Source organism: Microcebus murinus, chromosome 4 (genome assembly GCF_040939455.1).
Source record: "Microcebus murinus isolate Inina chromosome 4, M.murinus_Inina_mat1.0, whole genome shotgun sequence".
NCBI lineage: Eukaryota > Metazoa > Chordata > Mammalia > Primates > Cheirogaleidae > Microcebus > Microcebus murinus.
In genome coordinates, this window is record NC_134107.1 from 63286839 (window position 1) to 63312037 (window position 25199).

At 39.6% G+C, this 25199-nt stretch overlaps 1 protein-coding gene and 1 long non-coding RNA gene across 2 annotated transcripts in view; one reads left to right on the top strand and one right to left on the bottom strand.

The window, feature by feature from the left end:
* The window catches only part of GAB2 (GRB2 associated binding protein 2), a 169268-nt gene that overhangs the window by 54932 nt on the left and 89137 nt on the right, over window positions 1-25199 (bottom strand). The window contains exon 2 of the mRNA XM_012744520.3: window positions 7248-7548. Within this exon, the coding sequence (XP_012599974.1) occupies window positions 7248-7548 (301 nt within the window). The remainder of the gene's footprint in view (window positions 1-7247; window positions 7549-25199) is intronic.
* Window positions 40-22787, top strand: LOC142870622 (uncharacterized). The gene is made up of 3 exons (XR_012918981.1): window positions 40-166; window positions 19083-19196; window positions 22575-22787. It is a non-coding gene; the product is annotated as an uncharacterized LOC142870622 (long non-coding RNA).

Below are 25199 nucleotides of genomic sequence, written 5' to 3' on the forward strand. Positions count from 1 at the left end.
GGTTGGGGACCACAGCTCTACAGGACCGAGCAGCAAGCAGGATACTGGACTAAACTGCTCCAGGGGGTACTGGAGTGAACAGTCCTATGGGAGATATGCAACTTGAGGTGCTGCCAGTGAGCCTATGGTCTGTCTGGATGTACCCACGGAGAAGCAGAAGTATCGGGTGAGAACAGAAAGTATTTTAGCCCCATCTTACAAAGGGAAACTGAGACTCTGATCCAGTAACTTGCTCATGTAATCAGAGAGTGGTAATTTCAACTAAGGCATCCTTACTCCCAGCCCACTGACTAATAGAGCCTGATGACTGGATTAAAGCCCTAGAAATTACTAATTTAGGAATATTCCAGTATAAGGACTTGAGCAATATGGGTTGGTGAGGACGGAAAACCTGAGCCAGCTGTAAGATCCCTAGTGAAAGGGTGAGGGGGTGCTTCCAGTCCAATGTATAACGTTCAAAGGGACAAGAACACCCAGGCTTGGTCTGGCAGATGTATTTCAGGAGATCAGGGACAAAGAGACAGGGTGTTATAATGCAAAGTCAGACCTGGATTAGACTACAATCCTGCCTTTCTCATTTTCTAGCTGTGTGACCTTGGGTTAAAACCATTGCTACCTCAAAGGATTACTGTGAACTTTTACTGGGGAAAAAGTCTCTATTTTCATAGAGTAGATGCTCAATATATAGCTATTATTTCTTTCTTTCTTTTTTTTGAGACAGAGTCTCACTCTGCTGCCTGGGCTAGAGTACCATGGCATCAGAGGTTGCTCACAGCAACCTCAAACTCTTGGGCTCAAGCAATCCTCCTGCCTTGGCCTCCCAGTAGCTGGGACTATAGGCATGCGCCACCATGCCCGGCTAATTTTATACATACATATATACATACATATATATATATGTATATTAGTTGGCCAATTAATTTCTTTCTATTTTTAGTAGAGACGGGGTCTCGCTCTTGCTCAGGCTGGTCTCGAACTCCTGACCTCGGGCGATCCTCCCACCTTGGCCTCCCAGAGTGCTAGGATTACAGGTGTGAGCCACCGCGCCCAGCTGCTATTATTTCTTTCTGTGGCCACTGAGGGTTAGGCATCAGTACAGGGTGCTCTTTACCTAGGGCGGGTGCTGATATTAAGACCCGGGTGATTGGATTGTCTCAACAGGCCCCAGCAAAAGGAGAGCAATGTTGCTTGCATGAAGGACGAGTTTTAGGGGCTGATAAGAGTTGGGTAGCCCTTCTGAACACAGTCTGGGGGTGGGGGTGGACCAGGTGGACAGAGAAGATCTTTAGTCCTGAAGAGTTAAAGTGCTAGGCAAGGAAAAAAGTACTCAGTTTCTTCATTTGAAAAAGGAAATAGGGCTGGGTGTGGTGGCTCACGCCTGTAATCCTAGCACTCTGGGAGGCCGAGGCTGGCGGATTGCTCAAAATCAGGAGTTCGAAACCAGCCTGAGTGAGACCCCGTCTCTACTAAAAATAGAAAGAAATTAATTGACCAAGTAAAACACACACACACACACACACACACACACACACACACACACACACACACAAATAAAATTAGCCGGGCATGGTGGCACATGCCTGTAGTCCCAGCTACTTGGGAGGCTGAAGCAGTAGGATCGCTTGAGCCTAGGAGTTTGAGGTTGCTGTGAGCTAGGCTGATGCCATGGCACTCACTCTAGCCTGGGCAACAAAGTGAGACTCTGTCACAAAACAAAACAAAACAAAACAAAACAAAACACAACAGAAAAAGGAAATAAAGTTGACAAAGTGATTAAATGAAATAGGTTCTTAAAGAAGGTAGTCAAATGTTAATTTCCTGCTTCTTCTCAGATCCCAACTCTCAGCTAAAAAAAACCACTCACTAGGTGATTAGGCTATAATAACTTACCTGAGGGTTTTATAGATATAATCCAGTTTTAAGAAAGGCATTAAATTAAAAAATAATCCATTATGTGGCTGAATCTTTTAACATACCAGATTCTCCTCCGATAAGGAAGAAAAGCCTACTGCCTTCATCAGAAAGATCTCACAAAGAACCCTAAGGGTCTATCAGAGACAACTAATATCCTTGCTCTGATAATTAAACCACTAGCCATCTAATAAAATAATCCTCTTTAAAAAACAACTAAAGGTTCAAGGGAACAAATCCTGTAATAGACAAAATACTCACTTGATTATTTGTCACCCCCACCTCCCCAACCTCCCTCTTTCCTCCCTGAGCTGGTGACACATAAGCTAGTGTCTCTATCCTTGGTGATGCCTCTTACAATACCCCTCAGTGACTCTCTGGTTGCATGCCTGTGCCCTCCACCAGGCTATGATGTGTTAGCACTGGGACTCCACAGTCCATCTTTGTAGCCCCAGTTGGTTATGACAGGGTATGCTGTAAGGTTATGTACAATATAAGTGCTCAGTAAGGTGTGCTGAAGGAATAAGTGAATGAATAATGTGTGAATGAACAAATGAACCTTGCTACCAAAGAAAGCAAGCTCAGAGAATGTGGTTTCTACATTTTCTTTATACTTAAATCCTATATAGTAAGAGGATGCTGTAATCCTAGTACTCTGGGAGGCTGAGGCAGGCGGATTGCTCAAGGTCAAGAGTTCAAAACCAGCCTGAGCAAGAGTGAGACCCCATCTCTACTAAAAATAGAAAGAAATTAATTGGCCAACTAGTATATATAGAAAAAATTAGCCGGGCATGGTGGCGCATGCCTATAGTCCCAGTTACTCAGGAGGCTGAGGCAGGAGGATTGCCTGAGTCCAGGAGTTTTGAGGTTGCTGTTGCTGTGAGCTAGGCAGATGCCACAGCACTCTAGCCCAGGCCACAGAATGAGACTCTGTCTCAAAAAAAAAAAAAAAGTGATTTTTTTAAAAAGATATTTTCAGCAAGAGTAATTTTTGCTACATCTCAAGAATATATTTTCTTGGTGGGGACACCTTTAATCCTACAAGTAAATAATTCAGTTAAAAGCAAATTGCTTTCTGGTTACTTTTCCCCTCCTGAGTTATACCTATTTCCTAAAACAGTGGGGTACTTCTTGGACCCAATTCTCACATTTATGAAAGCTTTGAGACTGGTGGGTTTATAGAGTTTTTTTTCCCCCTCTGCCTTTTCATTCATTTCTTATTTCACTTTTCCCCACCTTTTTTTTTTTTCATTGAACATGCATTACTCTTCATTAGGGATAAAATAAAGGGGAAAAACAAAAACAAAATCATGAAACTTTTAAACAACAAAGACTTGGGCAAAACAGTAAATTCCACACAGGAAGCAAAGATTATACCAAAGAACTCAGAGGTAAATGGGGGCTCATTAGCCTTCTCCAATAAAGATATAAATAACAGAATTCCTGGGGCAGGACATCTAGTCCAGGCACAACTGGCTACATACTTTGCAGAGCCCAGTGTAAAATGAAAATGCAGAACTCCCTATTCAAAAATTACTAAGAATTTCAGGACGGTAATAATAGTTGAGTGTTCTCAAACTCCTGGCCTCAAGCAATCCTCCTGCCTTAGCCTCCCAAAGTACCAGAATTACAGGCGTGAGCCACCACTCCCTGGCAAGCGGAGTGTTAAACCAAGTCTGGGCCCTTCTGGGTGTGGGGCTCAGGGTGACTGTACAGTCCCGTGTCCATGAGCTGGTCCTAAGTCCAGGAGTTCCCAAACCCACTGGTTGTCAGAATCACCTGAGGACTTTTTTAAAAAAAATTGAGATACAATACACATACCATAGATTTCACAATTTTAAAGTTCAAAATTCAAAATACTAAAACACTAGCTTTTAGTATATTTGCAAAGTTATACAGCTATCATCACTATCTAATTCCAGAACATTTTTACCACTCCACAATGAAACCCTGTACTCATTAGCAGACACTCTCTATTTCCCAACTCTCAACCACTGGCCTACTTTCTCTGTGGACTTGCCTGTTCTGAACTTTCATATAAATGATAAAGTATGCGGTTGTCTGTTTTCTTTCACTTAACATGTTTTCAAGGTTTATATCTGTGTTGCAACATGTATCGGTACTACATACAATTTTATGGCTGAATAATATTCCATTATATGTATATACCATATTTTGTTTATTTCTCGATGGACATTCAAGTTGTTTCCACTTTTAGGCTATTATGAATAATGCTGCTATGAACAGTCTCATGCAAGTTTTTGTGTGGATATGTGTCTTTATTTTTTCCAGAATACGCCTAGGAGTAGAATGGCTAGGTCACATGGTAACTCTCACATTTAACTTTTTGAAAAACTGCCATGCTGTTTTCTGAAGGGGCTGTATCATTTTCTATTCCCACAAGCAAAGTATAAGGTGGGACATATGAGCAATGTGTTTTTCCACATCCTTGCCAACACCTGTTATTGTCCATCTTTTTGACTGCAGCCACTCTAATGGGTATGAAGTGGTATATCAGTGTGGTTTTGGTTTGCATTTCCCTAATGACTAATGGAATTGAGCATCTTTTCACGTACTTATTGGTCATTCATATGTCTTCTTTGGAGAAATGTCTATTCAGATCCTTTGCCCATTTTTAAAACGGATTATCTCTTTGTTGTTGTTGAGTTCTTTATGCATTCTGGATTCTAGACTTTTATCGGATGTAAGATTTGAAAATATTTTCTCCTGTTATGTGGGAGGAACTTTAAAAATCTATTGATTCCTCAAATCTAAATAAGATCTACTGAATCAGCACCTATATAGGGAAAAAAATTTTTTTCAGCTGATTCTGATGACCCACCAGATTTGGGAATCAATGATCCAGCCCTGTGTTTTTTTTTTTTTTTTTTTTGAGACAGAGTCTCGCTTTGTTGTCCAGGCTAGAGTGAGTGCCGTGGCGTCAGCCTAGCTCACAGCAACCTCAATCTCCTGGGCTCGAGCGATCCTTCTGCCTCAGCCTCCCGAGTAGCTGGGACTACAGGCATGCGCCACCATGCCCGGCTAATTTTTTTTTTTTTTATATATATATATATCAGTTGGCCAATTAATTTCTTTCTATTTATAGTAGAGACGGGGTCTCGCTCTTGCTCAGGCTGGTTTTGAACTCCTGACCTTGAGCAATCCGCCCGCCTCGGCCTCCCAAGAGCTAGGATTACAGGCGTGAGCCACCTCGCCCGGCCCAGCCCTGTGTTTTTCAAACTTTAATGTGCCTACAAATCACCTGGGGATCTGCATAATAATGCAGATTCTGAGGAAAACAGAAAACCATCATTAGACCACCACAGTAATAACTGTTGCAAATATGATGAACTGATGAATGTCAAAATTAGTGAGCAAAAGTGTTTTTTAAAAAAATATTTAGCTATTATGGGGGTACAAGTGTTTAGGTTATGTATATTGCCCTTATCCCACCATCCCTTTGCCCTTATCCCATCCCTTTGCCCACCTGTAGTGGGCAAAAGTTTAAGGAGAAAAAGGGTATTAGCATATCATTAAAGTATCTCCCAAATATTTATTACTTACAAAAACAAAGATGGTAATTTTACAGTTGAGAAACTTGGCAGATACCACTGTAATCAAGTGATCAGGGTTAACATAACCGGTAAAAAGACATAGTAACACCATGTACCTTCTGACATATCATGCTGAGAAAAACATGTCACCTTCGTGGTGGTCTTCCCCCAAACTGATAACCTCAGGCTAACCACAAGAAAACACCAGACAAACCCAAATTGAGGAACATTTTACAAAATACCTAACCAGTACTCTTTAAAAGTGTCACAGTTATAAAAGACAAAGACACATTGAAGGAGACTCGAGACATGACACTCAATCTAATGTGGTATTCTGTATTGAATCCTGAACAAATTAAGGACATTAGTGAAAAACAGGTGAAATCCAAAGTCTGTGGTTAAGTTAAGAGCATTGAACCAGTGTTAACTGCTTAGTTTTGATAATTGTACCACGGTTATGTAAGATGTAACATTAGTGAAAGCTCAGTGAATGGTATATAGGAACTTGCTGTACTATTTTTGCAATCCTTCTGTAAGTCTGAAACTATTTCAAAACAAAAAGTTTTTAAACTATTTTGATCCTGTAAGTCTGGTGAAAGACCCAGATTCTGCCTAACAAATTCCCAGCAGAGGCTGATTCTGCTGGCCCACAAACCTCACCCCAAGTAGCAAGAGTTTAGACCCGTGGTTCTCAAACTTAACCTTGCATCGGAGTAACCTGGAGGGTTTTTAAAAACAGATTGTTGAGTCTTTCTCCCAGAGTTTCAGATTCAGTAAGTCTAGGGTGGGGCTCAAGAATTCGCATTTCCAACAACTTCCCAGGTGAATCTGATGATTCTGATGAGCCAAGAATGGTTTTTACATTTTTCAACGGTTGTAAAAAAATTTAAAAGACAGGAATATGAAACAGAGACTATATATGTGGTCTTCAAAGCCAAAATATTTACAGAAAATGGTTGCTGGGCCCTGTACCCTTGCTACTCAGAAAGAAGCTTTTAAAAGACACTAATGGCTACATCTACTACTCAGAGATTCTTAATTGATCTGGCATGGGTTCTCAGCATCAATATTTTAAAAATTCTCCTTAATTCTGATGTTTAGCTAGGCTTGAGAATTACTGATTTAGACTATCTGCCTAACTCAGAAAAAACCCCACTCCTCCACCATCCCGGAGAGTTAGGGATGAGCCCAAACCAATGTTTACGAACATTTCTGCAACTTAAAACTCATTCCAAAAAGTTGAGCTACTCTTTTGTGAAGGTTATCAAAACCCAAACATAAATCAGTATTTCTTCCTTTCACCTGTCCCTTCCCAAGTGGGTATAAATGAGCACTGGATTATGTATCAGTAATAATCGCAAAGCACCACAAACAAAAAGAGTCAAGTGTAACTGTGCCAGGTGGTCTGAAAGACAATGGCTAGTTCTGACAGAGATGGACCAGAGGTGGGATCTTCCCTGTGGAATGGCTGACAGGTAACAGGGCCAGGGTGCCAGAGAGCTAAGGAAATGGGGTTAGGTGAGGAGCTAAGGAATGCCCATGCTGTCAAGGTGCCTGAAGAAATACCTTTATCTTCATCACAACCCCAATATTCTTTGGTTTCCTGTTTGAGCATAATTAGAGTCAGGTGTACCTCTAGTATTTGGCCGACCTCTTCACACTCTTATCCTTTGTCTATCCCTCCTCTGCCAAAAGAGAAGGCTTAGCTGGGGCTGCTCTCCTTGTCAAGGATCTCAGGGCCTCGTTTTAGCCCCTCTGAGAAAGGCCTTTTTGTTCTCCTACCTGTGCTCTCCTCTGCCTGATTGAAGCCACAGATCTGGCAGATGCTCTGGACCCACTTGTTCATGTCCTCCTCTGTCTCAGCCACCAGGTAAAAGGTGCGCTCACTGGTCTTGATGTCAAACACAAAACTATCCTGTAGCTCCTTCTTGTTAAAGGTCAGGCCTGCATCCACCTGCTCACAGAAGTTAAGGTTGATGATCCGCAGGGGCTTCTTGGAGTGATCATTCTTGTAGTATTCCAGAACATCTGGGTCACCACTCATCCGGCCACTCCGCAGGATAAACCAGCGTTTCTTCCAGGCCTAAATCGCACCAATAAGGAGTAAGAAGAGGGAGACAAAATGATTAGTTATTTAAAACTTTTTAATAGGTCTCTAGATATCATAGGTTAAGAAAGGGGACTGTTGGACCTGCAGGCTGCATGTGGCCTGTCTTCCTTTTAGATTTTCCCAGAGTTGGCTGGGTGTGGTGGCTCACGCCTTTAACCCTAGCACTTTGGGAGGCCGAGGCGGGTGGATCACTCAAGGTCAGGAGTAAACCTGCCTGAGCAAGAGCAAGACCCCGTTTCTACTAAAAATAGAAAGAAATTAATTGGCCAACTAAAAATATATAGAAAAAAATTATTAGCTGGGCATGGTGGCACATGCCTGTAGTCCCAGCTATTCGGGAGGCTGACACAGGATTGCTTGAGCCCAGGAGTTTGAGGATGCTGTGAGCTAGGCTGAGGCACTTTAGCTAGGGCAACAGAGTGAGATTCTGTCTCAAAAAAAAAGGGAAAAAAAAGATTTCCCCAGAGTTTTCCCCACTTTGGCATTTCAATTGCTTGTATATCTTTCTCTCCTTTAAGTTCCAAACATCTTGAAGTTAAGGTCCTGTGTGGCCAAGAACTGCTTGGTAGGTGCTTAACACATATGAGAATTCAGTAAAGATCTGTTGATTTTTTTTCATTCAATGAATATGTTAATTTATTTAAACTAATAAATGCAATTTTAAAATGTAAGTGAGCTTTCACAGTAGGAAGTAGAAAAGGAGGACAGCAAGAGGATTACAGAAAAAAAAAGAATAAGATAAAGGTATGCAGTGGCTTCTCTGTGATGTGACTTCTTTAGCATCTTGTTCTCTTTATTCTGATAATTCAGTGACCATATAATAAATATTTATAAGGGGGTCTGAGAGCTCCAGCTGAAAGGTGTCCCATGATATAGAAATGAAAAATTACTGTTGGATTACTGACACATAAGACAAGGAGAATATGGAAATGTGAGTCCTGAATATGCTAATAAAGAGAAGGCTTTTTTCAGGACTGTTCTTATATCTGTTATATAAAAGTTAACTCAAAATGGAATTATATAGGCTGGCACTGTGGCTCATGCCTGTAATCCTAGCACTCTGGGAGGCTGAGGGGAGAGGACTGCTTGAGGTCAGGTGTTTTGAGACCAGCCTGAGCAAGAGCAAGACCCTGTCTTTACTAAAAAAAAGAAAAAATTAGCCAGGTGCAGTGGCTTATGCCTATGATCCTAGCAGTCTGGGAGGCTGAGGCAGGAGGATCACTTGAGGTCAGAAGTTCGAGACCAGCCTGAGCAAGAGCAAGACCCCATCTCTACTAAAAATAGAAAAACTAACTCAAAATGAGTCATGGACTTCAGTGTAAAATGTAGAACTTTTAAACATTAATTAAAAAGTTGGAAATATTTGGGATCTAGGGTGCTTTTTCATGACAAATCAACAAGTTCCTTCTATGGTATTGAGTAAAAATACGCATGAATTCTGCTGAATGCTTTGGGGGATAAAGAAAAGAGGCAAGAACCAAATACTCCTTCAAAGTAACTTATAAATTTACAAAGTTGAAAGAAGATGTTAATACATATGCCTAAAATAAGCAGATTTTTATAAGTACCATAAAAAGAGATAGAATATACTATCAGACCACTGAAGTGGAGAATCAAACTTTCGGTGGTGGTAGTGGAAAGGAATAAACATGAATAGTGAGGAAGGTAGGGTTTGATAGATGGTTTTGGAAAGGAAGGAGAAAAGGGCATTTTTTATAGCACATACAGTATGACCAACACCTGGGCACAGGAAAAGATAAGACAGGTTCAGAGAATGTGGAACAGTCTCTTTTGAATATTGACAAGGAAGAAGGGAAGAGTTTGGAGGTCCTGGAAAACCTTGAATGCTACTGTAAGAAGTTTCATCTTTCCTTTGTTGGTAATGGGGAGCAACTGAAGAGTACAGATTAGCAGAAAAATGTCAACTGGTACTGTGTTCTCATCTGGCAGAGTGAGGAAGATGAACCAGAGAAAGGAAAACTATTTAGGAAGCTGTTGCAATAGTCTGTAATAGTGAGAGGAGATGCCAATCTAAATTACGATAATAATAATGGAGGCAGAGAGGAAAAGACAATGTATTAGTAAGTCGCTTTATTTAACAATGGGGCATAAAGAAGTGTATGGCACAGGGCTGACTGTCAAGAAAGTTGAAACAAAGCTAGAATTTGTGTCCAGGAGCAAGGGTATGCCACCACCTTCTCTGATGAAATAGAAGTGACTGTTTTCCTTTTGTACCCAAATCCAGTCAGAAAACAAACCATTTCACAACAATCCAGACCACAGACAAAAAGTGAGTACATATGATCTGGAAGTTGCATCACTCCTAGCTGTTGAGCAGAGAGTACATGTCACATGAACCTATCTTCTCTGTTTTTTGGGTCAGATCCCAAGGTCTTCAAACATGTAGAGCAAGGCCATGACTTCCTCTTATTGCTCTTGGCACCCCAGAAAACTTAGGTGGGCCTCAATTTAGCTTTGCAATGGCCAGATCACACTAGGAATGTCATGTTCCATCCTGGTAGTGATGAGGGACTAGACATTTCATCGTGCTAGGATTCAGTGAGATTTGCCTGGAGTCATGATCATAATGTTATGACACAGTGAAGACCAATTTGATTTATTTTGGGCGGCTTAACATACTAAAGTTAAGTGAGTGCCAGCAGGGGCATGCTAAGAAAAGGCAGACTATAGAGGGCTGAAAGCATGGACCAATAGATAGATAAGAGACTAAGATCTTTTCCAACCTTGAGAGACTTACATATTCTCAAGCAAGAAAATATATGGTAACACCTCATTTAATCAGATTATTCAGATTCTTGGAACAGAGGGATGTGTTCTTCTGAATAACCAACTATTAACCAGAACCCCTTTGACAGTTGAAAATATTTCTAAAACTCCAGAATATTCTGCCTTGCCTTAGGTAATATACCAAAGATAACAAAACTCTTCTTTGAATGAGTAAAGACTTCTCAGAGTCTCAAATCATCTTTCCTGATATCAAATCTCACATGCCTTGTGACTGAAGTTATAGAAGGGGCAAGACATTTCTTGGAAGAGGGTTTTGCGTAACTCCTAGAAATGGGTGTGTCCCCTTAACTTCCCTCTTTCTGATGAGGGTAAAGCCAAAAACTGCCAACAAACCAGGAGAATCCTGTCAAGTGAGGATTATAGTTGATCTGAGTCTAACTCAGGTTATTGGATAATATAAATAAATTGAACCTATTAGGTATATTAAGAGCATAATACTTGCATCTTCAAAAAACTCTGCTTTGTTAAAAAAAATTCACCAATGACATACACAGACACACAAACACACACTCACACTTCTCTTAGTGAAAGTTCCAGGTGGTGATGTGGTTTGAGTTCCAGCTCAAATAATCACAAAACACAGGAGAATGTGATCTGACTTCTGAGTATATGATGCACAATTCCACCCTATATATTCCAGCATGAAGTATACTAGGCCAGTTTTATGTCCCTAACAATGAACAGCAAACATTACAAGTGTCCAGTGGGGTTATGTAACAATCACACATTTCTGGAGGAGGGGGGCTTTTGCTATCCTTCCTCTAGGAATCCTTCAACTTCTCTGGACTACACGGGCTTTACACTCTGAGGGAATGTTAAAGAGGGCAATTGCTGAGCTCTTGCTACATGCCATGTGCTTTCCTATCCATCATCACATTCAATCCTTAAACCAATGCTATAAGGTAAATATGATCTCTTTTTTACTGATGAGGAAAATGAGGTTCATAGAGATTAAACAATTTACAGAGATCACAGCTCCAGATGATCTGGTTCAGTGAGTCAGGGCTAGGACCCAGAAAGAACTTGAGGTGAAATTAATGGAGATGAACTGCTGACTTGAGAAACACTGGCCATAAAATTTCCGAATTCAAGTTCATAGTTAATTGGTGATGGCAGATGGCAATAATGGGACAAGAATCTAGGTCTCAGTTCCTAGTCCAGAGATATTTCCTCTCCTCAAATGCAAATCTCCTAGGAGAGGGCAGCACATTTACTGTATTTGGTACTGACTCTTTTGTGTGAGTAGTATAGTCTCTTATTCCAAATGAACTTATTTGTTCCTAGGGCACAGAATAAACTTTATCTTACCACAAGCCTGTTACATTTTGAGGTCAGGGGCTTTTGTATCTGCAGCATTTAGCACAGTACTAGATGCTTGCTATGTATTATATAACTCTTCAATTAAAGTTATACCAAAGGAACAAAAGGAAAGAATGTCTATTTGCTCCTCTTTGGTAAAAGCAAACAAAACTTCTCAGTTAGATGACCTGTTAATGTAACCCTCTCTCTCCTGGGTAGGATGGTACACAGACGTCATAACACAAAAGATCATGTGGAAAAGTTCGCATCCTTTATGGGAAGCTGACTCCAACTATAGCTTAATGGGGTAGATTATAGGAGCCTAGATTAAGCCAACCAATGCCATTTCATCCTACAGGCCACAGGGATAGTTCAGCAATGCACACACGAAACAAGCCAGCTCAAAAAGAGTCATTAAGATTCAACTCCAGGACCTTTGTGTTACTCAGAGTGGGCTCACTTTGTCACTGGGCAGAGGGTTGTGATAATATGAACTTGAAATTACAGGAAATTACAGGAACCACTATTTGGAGCCTAAGAACAGCCAACCCAGAGAGAGCAGAATTAAAAGATGGATCCTATTGAAATGTGAGTCCTAAATCAAGTTGATCCTGAAGCCAGGTTTTTCCATTAGACTTTTTGGGGTAGGTGACCCAATAAACTCTTTTTCTCATTTAAGGCAACTCAAGTCAATGTCTAATCAATACAGCCTTTAAGCATGTGTCCTATACTGAGACCCAGAACCAGTTTGCTACCACAGAAGTAACTCAGGGGTCCATTCCAAGAGCCCTGGTCATACTCATTATTCAATCCACTGTTTCCTTCATTTTCAGTTTATTTTCCATTAGTATCTACCCCTACCTACACAAACCCTCTTCTCCTTCCTCTTTTTATATTTCCAATCATTTAATCAATATTTATCAAGCTTGTTAATGCTAGACCCTTCAGGAACTCATAATTTATGGAGAGGGTGGACAAGCACGGTCCACCGGTAACTCAGCACGCTGAGATCAGTGCTCTAGTAACAGTATGAACAGAGGTTTGTGGGTGCTCAGGGGAGAGAACTACTCTGCTCGGGAAGTCAGTAAAAGTTTGACAGCACAGGTGACACCTGGATGGATCTTGAAGGATGGGAAGAATTTTGCTTGTGGAGGAAAAATGCTGGAGGGAGAACTTTAGGCTTACGAGAATAATATGAGTATAGTTGACTCTTGTTATTCCTGGTAGTTATGGTCAGGAAAATCAGCACAGTTAATTAGCAAATACTGAATCATTCCTCTAGGGGAAATATAGGGTTAGCGTCCTATGAGCCGGTCACATTTTTGTCAACTCGTCAATACATAACCATGTTTTATGTGTGTTTCTGCTTAAAGACACCTTATTTAATATATATTGTTGATTCATTAACATTGAACTCATGGCTAACAGCACTATAACTGATGCCTGAACACAGCTTATCTAACGTGTGTGTTTTCTTAGTAAGGCATACCACAGCCTTCTTGTGCTCAGAAAAACTAGGCAGAACTTCAGCACTATGCTTAGGGATCCTTTCAAAAAGTAAAATCACTAATAAAAAGGACAAAAATGGGAAATTCATGGGACCTGATATACCATGAAAAAGACACTTATTTATAGTAGGAAAACTGAAATAAGAAGGCAGAGCATTGCCTTGTTCGGCCTGGGCCGGGAATGTGGATGTCAGGTGACTTGAATCTTTCACTGCTCTGTCCGTGTATATGTCTGTGATTAACCACAAAAGCATGCTATCTTGGTTCATTCAAGCTGCTAAAACAAAACAACTCAGACTGGTTCATCTATAAACAACAGAAATTTATAGCTCACAGTTCTGGAGGCTGGGAAGTTTAAGATCAAGGCATTAGCAGATGTGGTATCTGGTGAAGGCCCTGTTTATAATATAGATGGTGCCTTCTTTGTATCCTCAAAGGGTAGAAGGGGGCCAACAGTCTCCCTTAAGCCTCTTGTACAAGGGCATGAATCCCATTCACAAGGGCGCTACTCTCATGACCTACCTGAGGACTTCCTAAAGGGCCCACCTCCTAATATCAACACACTTTGTATGATTTCAACATACAAATTTTGGAGGGTCACAAACATTCAGACCATAGCATACAGTGAGTACTGATTTGGGGTTACAAATAAATTTTAGTGAGTAGGCAAATTCACAAATACAGAATCTGGATTGTGTGAATATGAGGATTGACTATATGTGAGAACGTTTGGTGTGTTCAGATAAACTTAAAGCTAAGTTTGGTAAAGCTGATGGGTGAGGGTGAAAAACAGTGTGGGAAGGAATTACTGAAGGTAAGGCTGGAAAGGTAGTCTGGGGCTATTGAAAGTAGGGCCTGACATGCTAGGTTTTACTTTTTTTTTCCATTGGTCAGTCGTTCTCAATGTCAAATATTACCATAAAATAAAAAATATGAGAATTCCTCCACAGAATAGTAACATACTTTTAGTATTTGTTAACTAATTAAGAAAAGCTACTATGAATTCATTAACTCAATTATTCTATTAATCACACTATCCATGTATTTTTGTAAAAAAAAAAAAAAACAAACCTACAAATTCATGGAGAATGCTTATTCAGTCTATAAGCAACACTCGATGTAAAGGTGGGTGTGTATTTTGAAGGACCCAGGACATTGTGGGCCGTCACGTGGGAACTGTTGTCATGTACCCTGGGGAGAGGCTCAGGCAGAGGAAACAGCATGCGCAAAGGCCCTGAGGAGGAAGTGAGCTTGGCTCAAGGGAGGACTTGACAGGTCACGGCTGCACCATAGTGAGCAAAGGGGAAAGTAGTATGGGGAAAGGCAGGGGCAGGTTGTGTGAGGCCTTACAGGCCATTTTATGAGGTTTAGATTTATCTTAAACAGAACAACTTCCCTCAATAGGGGCATAATTAATAAACTGATATAGTGGCAAATGAAGAAATAAGCTTGAGACTAATATAGTATAATACTATTTATATAATTGTAGATATGACACTATTTATATTAAATATCTTACGTTTATGTACACAAACATGCACACAACCACATATATATGTGCACATATAGTATGTACACACGTGTTTTACCGATGCTTAGAAAAGCATCCCAAACTGTTACCAATTACCTGTTGACGGGAATGGGTAAGAGAAGGAATTTTCACATTTTAGTCCACATAATTCTGTATTTTTATTTAAATAAATAGAACATGAGGTTTTAAATTTTTTCATAGTTAACATTTTAAATGATCATTCTGGTCTATAGCAACTGGAGTGATGTAGGGAAAAAGCATGAGTAGGGAGCCCAGAAAGATCACTGCCCAGGAAATCATGGTGATTTGGACCAGGATAGTGGCATAGGGCATCTATATTTCAGAGGCTGAAATGATTAACCTTTGTGACAAACTGAATATGCAGGATATAGAAGGAGGAGGAATAAAGAAAGACTCCAAGATTTCCAGTTTGAGCAGTGGGCCAGCTGTGTTATGACTTATTGTAATAGGGAAGGAAATCGCAGCCACATCTCTCTGACAAGCCTCTTGCGGTGCATTCTATCCCTTCTTGGCCTCTACCACGTGAAAGACAAAGGGGCAAGATGAATTTGACATATGTTAGGGGGCCAGGGTCCCATCTGGGAAACCAAAGAGCCTTGTATCAGTAATTACATTGACTGAATTCTATGAGATTGATTACTCAAAGACAGGGTCAACCTTTTTGTAGAAGACTTGGAATCCATTAGCAGAATTACCTCTCCCATTGACAAAGCAACAAATGAGCTGTTGCCAACCCTTTGCATTTTGGAGACAAAAAGGTCATTCCATCGAGGAACCTCACTTTCATGTCCTTGAATGGTCTGATTTAAGTCTCATATAAACCACTGAATTAAGCAAAGGTGACCAGGGAAAACAGGGGCAAAGTTGGGGAAAGGATAGATAAATAATGTCCATGAATATTGTTAAATGGTTTCCCTTTCTCTAGAACAGGCATCCTCAAACTACGGCCCGTAGGCCACATGCAAGTGTTCTTGCCCATTTGTTTTTTTACTTCAAAATAAGATATGTGCAGTGTGCATAGGAATTTGTTCATAGTTTTTTTTAAACTATAGTCCAGCCCTCCAACGGTCTGAGGGACAGTGAACTGGCCCCCTGTTTAAAAAGTTTGAGGATCCCTGTTCTAAAACAAAGCCTTCTCTCTTCAGTTCTCCCCACTCCTAAGCCCTGGTTCCATATTTTCTTAAACAGATTTGATTGTTTTACTTCTTTTCTTTAAATCCTTCATTAGCTCACCATTGTCTTCAACAGTGGTATTCAAACTTCAGTGTGCATCAGACTCACTGAGATACCTGTTCAAATGCAGATTCCTAGGTCCCAGTTTCAACAGAGATGCAGACTTAGCAGGTCTAGGGATACAAACCTCGAATGACTCCACTACAAATGTCCAAGGACCCCATTTTGAGAAACCTTGCACTAAATTTTTAATGGTTGATATGATGTGGTTTTGACTTAGTGAGCTGCTCTAGAGGAATAAGTGGATCAGGAGTTTGGAGATTTGGTTTGAACTTCCAGCTCTGTCTCCAAAATGTGAACCTTGGGGCAGAAACACTTTCCTGTTGTGGGCCATGCCTCCCCATCTATAATGTACAAGTGTTAACTTTGTTGTTTTTTACTTTCACTTCAGTGTATGACATTTTAAGACCATAGGAAAAGATAGAGGGTTGGAAATGTCAGGTAGAGCTTCTGGATTGTGCTAGACTGACCCTCCCAGAGGTACCCAGACTGTGAATATACACCAACATGAGCACAAAATCCAGTGCTTTCTGGATAATGTTTTACTACTCAACTGGAGTGCAGTACACAGTGGAATTGACCAGTATACACAGCTGGCCATGAACTAATACAGTATCATGAAGAGCTGCTTCCAAGGTACAGCATGAACTGAGTATGGGGCCTAAAGGAACCTGGCTTCTTTTCTCCAGTCACATTACTTAAAAAAAAAAAAAAAGGCAGGGAAGCCATTCAAAAGATGGCAGGAGAAACTGAACCTAATTCCAAAGACTAACTCAGGTGATCAAGTAAATGCCCTGTTTTGCTCCTGGGAGCACTAATCTATATCAGTCCAGCTTCTTGGAGTATTATATGTATAGGGAAAAAACATTCCCATACAGAGACTCCATGGCCTCTCTATGAGCTACTGAAAAAGCTTTTCTTTTATTTATAAGGAGAAGTCAATAAAAGCATTAAAAGGAGGACCCCTGGTCAGATCCCTCCTTTTTTGGTTTCCTTATTTAATAAAAAAAAAAAAGTCAACATTATAAAGGTAAAATTTATACATAAGAAAATCCATTCATCTTAACAGTTCGGATGGATGAATTCTGACAAATGTATATTCCATATGACCACCACCACAATTAAGACAGAACATTTTCAATGCCCCTTTCCAAGGCAGTCCTCCCTTTCCACCCTGACCTCAGGCAACCACTGACCAGCTTTCTCTCACTATACATTAAATTTGTCTTTTCTGGAGTCTCAAAAATGGAATCATACAGTATGTCTTTTGTGTCTGGCTTTTTATATACAACATGAAGTTTTTATGATTTATCCATATTGTTGCATGTATCAGTTTTTTAAATTGCTGCGTAGTTAGAAATTTATGGAGGTACCATTACTTGTTTATCCATTCACCTATTGAGGGACAATAAGGCTGTTTCCAGCTTGGAGATACTATGAATAAAGTAGCTATGAACAATATTATACAAGCCATTTTTGTGAGCATGTTTTCATTTCTCTTGGTTAAATACCCAAGAGTGGAATGGCTGGGTCACATATTGAGTGTATGTTTAATTTTATAATAAACTGCCACGTTGTTTTCCAAAATTTTATAAGAAACCACCACATTGTTGTCCAAAGTGGTTGTATTATTTTTGCATTCCCACCAACAATGTATGAGAATTCTAATTCCTTCATAAGACTATAGCCATTTTAGGGGGTGAATAGTGGTATCTCATTGTGGTTTAAATTTGTATTTCTCTGATGACTAATGATGGTGAGCAACTTTCCATGTGCTTAAAAGTCACTTATCTTCTTTTGTGATATGTCTGTTCAAATCTTTTACCCATTTTTAAATTAAAATGTTTGTTTTCTTATTGAGTTACAAGAGTCATTTATATATTCTGGATATAGTCCACTGTAATTCAAATATATATCATGGGAGAAAGGAGGGGGAGAAGGATATTTTCTCCCAGACTGTGGCGTGCCTTTAAAAAAAAAAAATTAAATGTTTACTTTTAATTGATAATAATTATATATATTCATTTTCTTAATGGTATCTTTTAAAGAACAAATGTTTTTTTATTTTGATAAAGTCCAATTTATCAATTTTTTAAATAGTTGAGGCTTTTTTTGATATCTTATCTACCTTATCTAGGAAATCTTAGCCTACTCTAAGGTTGAAAAGATTTTCTGCTTTCTTCTAGATATTCATAGTTTTAGCTTTGATGTTTGTCTATGATCCATGCTTATGTAGAGTGTGAGGTAAGGATCATGGTTCATTTTTTTCCCCATATGGATATCCAGCCATTCTAGCAACATTTGTTGAAAAGAAATATCCTTTCCTTATCAAACTACCTTTGCATTTTCGTTGAAAACCAATTGACCAAATATATGTAGGTCTGTTTCTGAACTTTGTTATGTTCAATTGATCTCTCTGTATATATTTATGTCAATACCAAACTGTCTCAATTACTGCAGTTTTATGATAAGTCTTAAAGTCAGATAGTATGAGTCCTCCAACTTTGTTCTTCTTTTTCAAGGTTGTTTTGGTTATTCTAGGTGCTTTGAATCTCAAACAAATTTTAGAATCAGCTTGCCAATTTTTACCAAAAAAAAAAAAAAAAAAAAAGGTCCTGGGATTTTGATTAGATTGAATCTAGAGACCAATTCAGGGATTATTTTTTTTCCTTAAATGTTTGATAGAATTCATCAGTGAAGCCATTTAGGCCTGGAGTTTTTATTGGAGAAGATTTAAAATTAGAATTATTTTAATAGATAGAGGACTCTAGATTTTTACTTTCTTCTTGTGTCAATTTTGATGTGTTTTTCATAGAATTTAATATAAGTTATCAAATGTGTTCAGGTAAAGTTGTTCATAATATTCTATTATGCTTTTATTTTTAAAATGAGATATATTTCATATACCATTAAATTCACTCCTTTAAAGTTTATAATTCAGTGGTTTTTAGTATATTCACAAGGTTATGCAAACATCATTATTATCTAATTCCAGAACATTTTCATCACCCCAAAAAGCAATCCTATAGTCATTAGTAGTCAATCCCTATTTTCCCCTTCTTCCAGCCCCTGGCAACTATAATCTATTATCCTTTTAATGTCTTTAGGATCTATGGGCTTGACTCATTTTTGGTGTACTCTACTTCATTCAGCAAAGACCCGGTTCCCAAGGCAAGAATCTAAAGAGTTGAAGTCACATCATAATCTGGGACTCTGGAAAGGTGAGAGAAGATATATTATTCCAGAAGTCAGTTAACCAGGCTTCTCATTCCCAGCAGTGTTTTTCAACCAGTGAGAATGTGCCAAATTATTAGAAGTTTTTTATTCCTTCAGCCCTCAGAGAAGCTGTAGTCCTGGGGCTAGTCAGCTCTGGCTACCAGCTAACTGTAGTCTGACATTAATATATTATCTTCTTTGTGTGGTCCCCAACCCCTGGGCCAAAGACTGGTACTGGTCCATGGCCTGTTAGGAACTGGGTCACACAGGAGGAGTTGAGTGGCGGTGAGTGAGTGAAGCTTCATCTCTATTTACAGCTGCTCCCCACTGCTCACATCACCACTTAAGTTCTGCCTCCTGTCAGATCAGTGGCAGCATTAGATACTCATAGGAGCGCAAACCCTACTGTAAACTGCACATGCGAGGGATTTAGGTTGTGTGCTCCTTATGAGAATCTAATATCTGATGATCTGAGGTGGAGCTGAGGCGGGGAGTAGCCGTGGAGTAGCTGCAAATACAGATTATCATTAGCAGAGAGGTTTGACTGCACAATAAATGCAATGTGCTTAAATTATCCCCAAACCATCCTCCCAACGCTGTCGGTGGAAAAATTTTCTTCCATGAAACCAGTCCCTGGCACTAAAAAGGTTAGGGGCCACTGGTGTAATATGAAAAGGTTTTGTAAAGCACTGTCCTACAGTGCTAAGTCTAAATTACTTAGGATAGCATCCAAGGGCCTTGTTTTATTTGGCTCAAAACTGCTCCCTGAAATTGTTTTCAACCTTCCCTCCCCCTCCATTCTTATTCTCAGCCCCAAAAGATCCCAGACTCCAGACAGAGAAAACTCCATTAATATAAAAAGCCCTGCAATTTGTGCCTTTGTGATGTTTCCCGTGAAAATCCTATCAATCCTCCAAGATTCTACTCAATGCACAGAAGCCTTTCTTACTCTCCCTGCAAGAGCAGGGACCATGCTTCTCCTTCACCTTATTAAACAAGAGTCCAGCTGAATGCCAACTGAGGACAAGGATGGATGGGATCTCAGACTACAAAATCCCTTTTTATATTTTCAAGATTGCCTTATGAATAGGGCAAGAAAGGGATAATCATCATCATTTTATAGATTGAGAAACAGTGGTCCAAAAAATGGCAATAACTTACTAAAAAGATACATGGAAGTCTGTAGGCAGAGCTGGGACAAGAAGCCAAGTCTCCTTTTCACCACACCATGTACCAGCATCTAGTCTTTTTTTTTTTTAAGATAGGACTCAAAGCCTTTTATTCTAAAATAAGTCCTGTCTCTAAAATTGCAAAAATTTCCTAGTAGTGGTCTACACAACTTAGATTTACTTTAAGGTACAAGACTGATACCAGATCAAAGATCAGGATTTTAGACAGGAATGAATCTTGAATGTTGAGGCAGGGCAAGAGAGAGCTCCACAAAAAGAGGAGGTGGCACAGGAGGGTTCTGGATGCCCTGAAACCTTCTTTATAACTTTATAATCTAGTGCTGGCCACTTAGCAGGTTCATAGTTGTCTCTTTGTGTGGAGGTAGGTGCTGGACACTTCAGAAAATAGATCACCAGGACCTTTTCATCTTAAGAAGTAAAAATTACTTAGTCTTTTTATTTCTAGGCACCCTTCTTTGCCTGTATCATAAGCAGAGATTTCATATAGTTTATAGCTCCGTGTTTCATCATGAATGTTATTTATGTTATTTCAGGTGCATAGGGTTTCTGTAAGCTTCTTAAAGGCAGAGACTGAAAGGATGCACAGTACAGTGGAAAATAAATAGGATTTGGAATCTAAAGATATAGTTTCAAATTCTAGCCTTTACTTACTAGCCGTGTGACCCTAAGGAGTCACTTAACCTCTGTGAATCTTAGTTTCCTCATCTGTAATATGGACCAAATTCTACCCAAGTTACATAGTTATAAAAAGGAAAAAAAAGATGTATTGATGTTTTTAAAAAGTATTCTATATAAATATAAATGTTTATCTTCTAATTGTTTTGAATGTGTGCCCCTTACCACCCCTGTACTTGGGCATAATTCAGTGCAAGAGACCACAGTAGGTAATTAAAAATATCTCCTTTTCAGTATCTATAAAGGAGTCCTACTTTAGGTTAATAAAACCACACATTCTTGAGACAGAGTCTCACTTTGTTGCCCAGGCTAGAGTGAGTGCCGTGGCGTCAGCCTAGCTCACAGCAACCTCAAACTCCTGGGCTCGAGCGATCCTTCTGCCTCAGCCTCCCCGGTAGCTGGGACTACAGGCATGCGCCACCATGCCTGGCTAATTTTTTATATATATATCAGTTGGCCAATTAATTTCTTTGTATTTATAGTAGAGACGGGGTCTCACTCTTGCTCAGGCTGGTTTTGAACTCCTGACCTTGAGCAATCCGCCCGCCTCGGCCTCCCAAGAGCTAGGATTACAGGCGTGAGCCACAGCGCCCGGCCAAAACCACACATTCTAAGAAAAGTAAGAGTTTCAGCACTCTAACATGAACTCATAAACTTGAAAAAATTAACCTTCCAACTTAGGCACTAAGAGTGGCTCGTGGCAACAACAGTTCTTAGGAACACTACAAGCTCTCATGTGTACCCATAGTCGTGAATGTGGGTCCTTTGTATTATTTTCTACCAAAGGAATCAGAACTCTTTGGGGGAGGGGGTTCATTCTATGATGTGGTTTAAAAAATAATAATTAAGGTAGGCCTGAACAGTCTTCTCGTTCAATAATAAAAGCACAGGTGCTTTGAAATATATCACAGAAAAAAATGTTAAAGACTGTTGAAAGTCAAAAGGACTCAATTTAGAGGGGCTCCCATTGCCAAGCTGTAACATTTTAAGTTTTATAAGTAATTTGAACCTGTGAAAACATGAGTTCATGATATTCAAAGTAATAAAGTATATGGCAGTCTTTTTTAATATAAAAGAAAGGAGGCCGGGAGCGGTGGCTCACACCTGTAATCCTAGCTCTCTGAGAGGCTGAGGCGGGAGGATCATTTGAGCTCAGGAGTTCGAAACCAACCTGAGCAAGAGTGAGACCCCGTCTCTACTATAAATAGAAAGAAATTAATTGGCCAACTAATATATATAGAAAAAAATTAGCCGGGCATGGTGGCACATGCCTGTAGTCCCAGCTACTTGGGAGGCTGAGGCAGGAGGATCGCTTGAGCCCAGGAGTGTGAGGTTGCTGTGAGCTAGGCTGACGCCACTGCACTCACTCTAGCCTGGGCAACAAAGCGAGACTCTGTCTCAAAAAAAAAAAAAAAAAAAAGGTGACTATAATAGTGTGATGGTTAATTTTAGGTATCAACTGGGTTAAGGAACACTCAGATAGCTGGTAAAGCATTATTTTTGGGTGTGTCTGTGAAGGTGTTTCCAGGAGAGACTGGCACTTTAATGAGTGGAATGAAGAAGGAAGATCTGCCCTCACCCAATGTGGGTGGGCACCATCCAACCTGTTGAGGGCCTGGAAAGAACAAAAAGGCAAAGGAAAGTCTAATTTGCTCTCTCTTCTGGAGCTGGGACACCCATCTTCTTCTGCCCCTGGACATTGGAACTCCAGGTTCTTAGGCCGTCAAACTCCAGGACTTGTACCAATGGCTTGCCTGGTTCTCAGGCCTTGGGACTTGGGCTAAGCTGCACCACCAGCTTCCCTGGTTCTCCAGCTTGCAGATGGCATATCGTGGGACTTTTCAGCCTCCCTAATCACGTGAGCCACTTCCCATAATAAATCCCCTCATACATCTGTATGTGTATTCTATTGGTTCTGTTAATCTGCAGAACGCTGCCTAATACAGATGGGATTTGTTTGGCATTTTTATTGATTTTTGATAAGCAGGGGGGGTCAACATATTGGACACTTCCTTTTTTCTATTAAGCAATATAGTTGATATAAACTATAGATGTGTATCTATCTGTATAAGCAAAGACAGAATCTACACAGGAAACCATGAGTATGTAAGAAGTACAGGAAAAAAAAAAAAGAAATTGTACAAAGAATAGGAAGGACTGATTAGCACTGGTGATCATATATAGTAGCCAGCCAAAAAGGTACTCACATAGTTAAAAAAGCCCTGGCGGTCATGTACACTGACCAAGCAGAATAAGGGTACGTACGACAGTATGTTCCAAGATAATATTTCAGCTTGTAGAGGAGAAATAATTCCATGAACTATTCCTTCATCTTCTAGAAGTAGTTCTGAACCATTAGCATGCATGCTTATTAAAATGCAGATTTCTGGGCCTCGTCCCCAGAGTTTCTGATTTAGAAGATCAGAAGAGTCAGAGAATTTGCATTTTCTAACAAGTTTTCAGAAGATGCTGCTGCTGCTGGTTTTGGAACCATACTTTGGGAACCACTGCTCCACATGCATCACTAATTATAATGTGATACTACCGAGGTTTAAGTTTTGGACAATATTAACATTCCGGTCACTATATCATAATACCCGGACATTGTTTTATAACTCTGGCTGTGACAGACTAAAAAAATTCTTCATTTGAAGATAAAAAGCTAAATTATAAAAAAGTAAAACCTTTGTGAAAGGCATGAACTAAAGTCATATTGATATAACAACTGAAGTTCATTTAGAAAAAGGATGCTTAGCCTCATAACCAGTGTCAAGGTATGAATCACCCTGAGAAAGCAACCAAGCCATGTGCCCCAACTCAAGGATCAATTAGTTTATAATCTGGTTCCCATGACTTTGCCAATTTGAGTTGTTTTTTCACTTTTCATCCTGGTTAGGTTATTCCCTGGGAAAGTCAAATTACATAACTTAAATCTTGGGAAGATATCAAAGTAAGCAAAACAGAACCCTAGGAGAACACATAAACAAGCAAAAAGACAAAGAAGGTGTTGATGTTTTAGAACAAGATTAAGCATAAGTAAACAAATAAGATTTGTAATCATTGTATTTGTGTATGTTTTATCTACTGTTTAAGATTTTTGAAGTATTCAAGAGAATCAGCCAAACTAAACTTGTAATTCCAATTATATTACTTAAGAGAATTTAACCAAATTTGTAAATAATGTTTAATTAAATGTACAATAAAAATTAATTTTCAAAGTTTTGAAATTAAACATTAAACAATGTATAAAGAGATGATGGCGTTCCTTCTGAGGCACAAACGTCCCTTTTAGAGATTCCAAATACCTGAGAGATTGTTCACATTAGCCAGAAATGTGACCAGGAGGAAAGGTTTCAGAAAGATGCTCCAGAGTAGCTTAAAGCAGTTTACAATCTACAATCCTTTATGCTGCTGATTTAAAGGTAGAACGCTGCCCCTCCCCCCCAAGAATTCAACTGAACATCTACTATGCAAAGTGGGGCATAAAGTAACATTTGTTAAGCATCTACTTTGTACCAGTCCAATCTCAGCACCTGGCTCACTGCATATGCTCAATTGACTGTCACCCTAATACAAGACATATTATAAGTGTTAACAAAGTGAAAGAGAGTATGAAGAATTATGTAATGCAGAAAAGAGACTATTCCAAAGGGAGTCAAATAATATACCAGGATGAAAGAGTAGAAAGTCTAGATTTTTAAGCACGGGAGGCAGAGAAAGACACAGGCATCTTATGGAGACGGCGAGTTCTTCAACATGATTACAGGAAAGGATGTTGGGGGAGAGGTCACAGCAAATGAGGCTGGAGAGGCAGGTTAAGATAAGATCATAGGGGACCTTGAATACTGCCACGTCAATGAGTTTGAACTTGGCATCTATGTGACTGGAAGAAACAGGATCAGGTCTTAAGTTTTAAGAAAATATAACTGAGCTATACACAACAACATGAGGAAATCTTACAAACATAAAAGTTGAAAGCAGCAGCATGAGTTAAAATGTAATTTCATTTACACCAAGTTTAAAAACAGACAAAACAATATTCCCTGAGAATACACACATTTATGGTAAAACTATAAACAAAAGCAAGGACATGATTACCACAAAAGTCATGATATTTGGAAGAGGGGCATAGGGTGGAGTAAG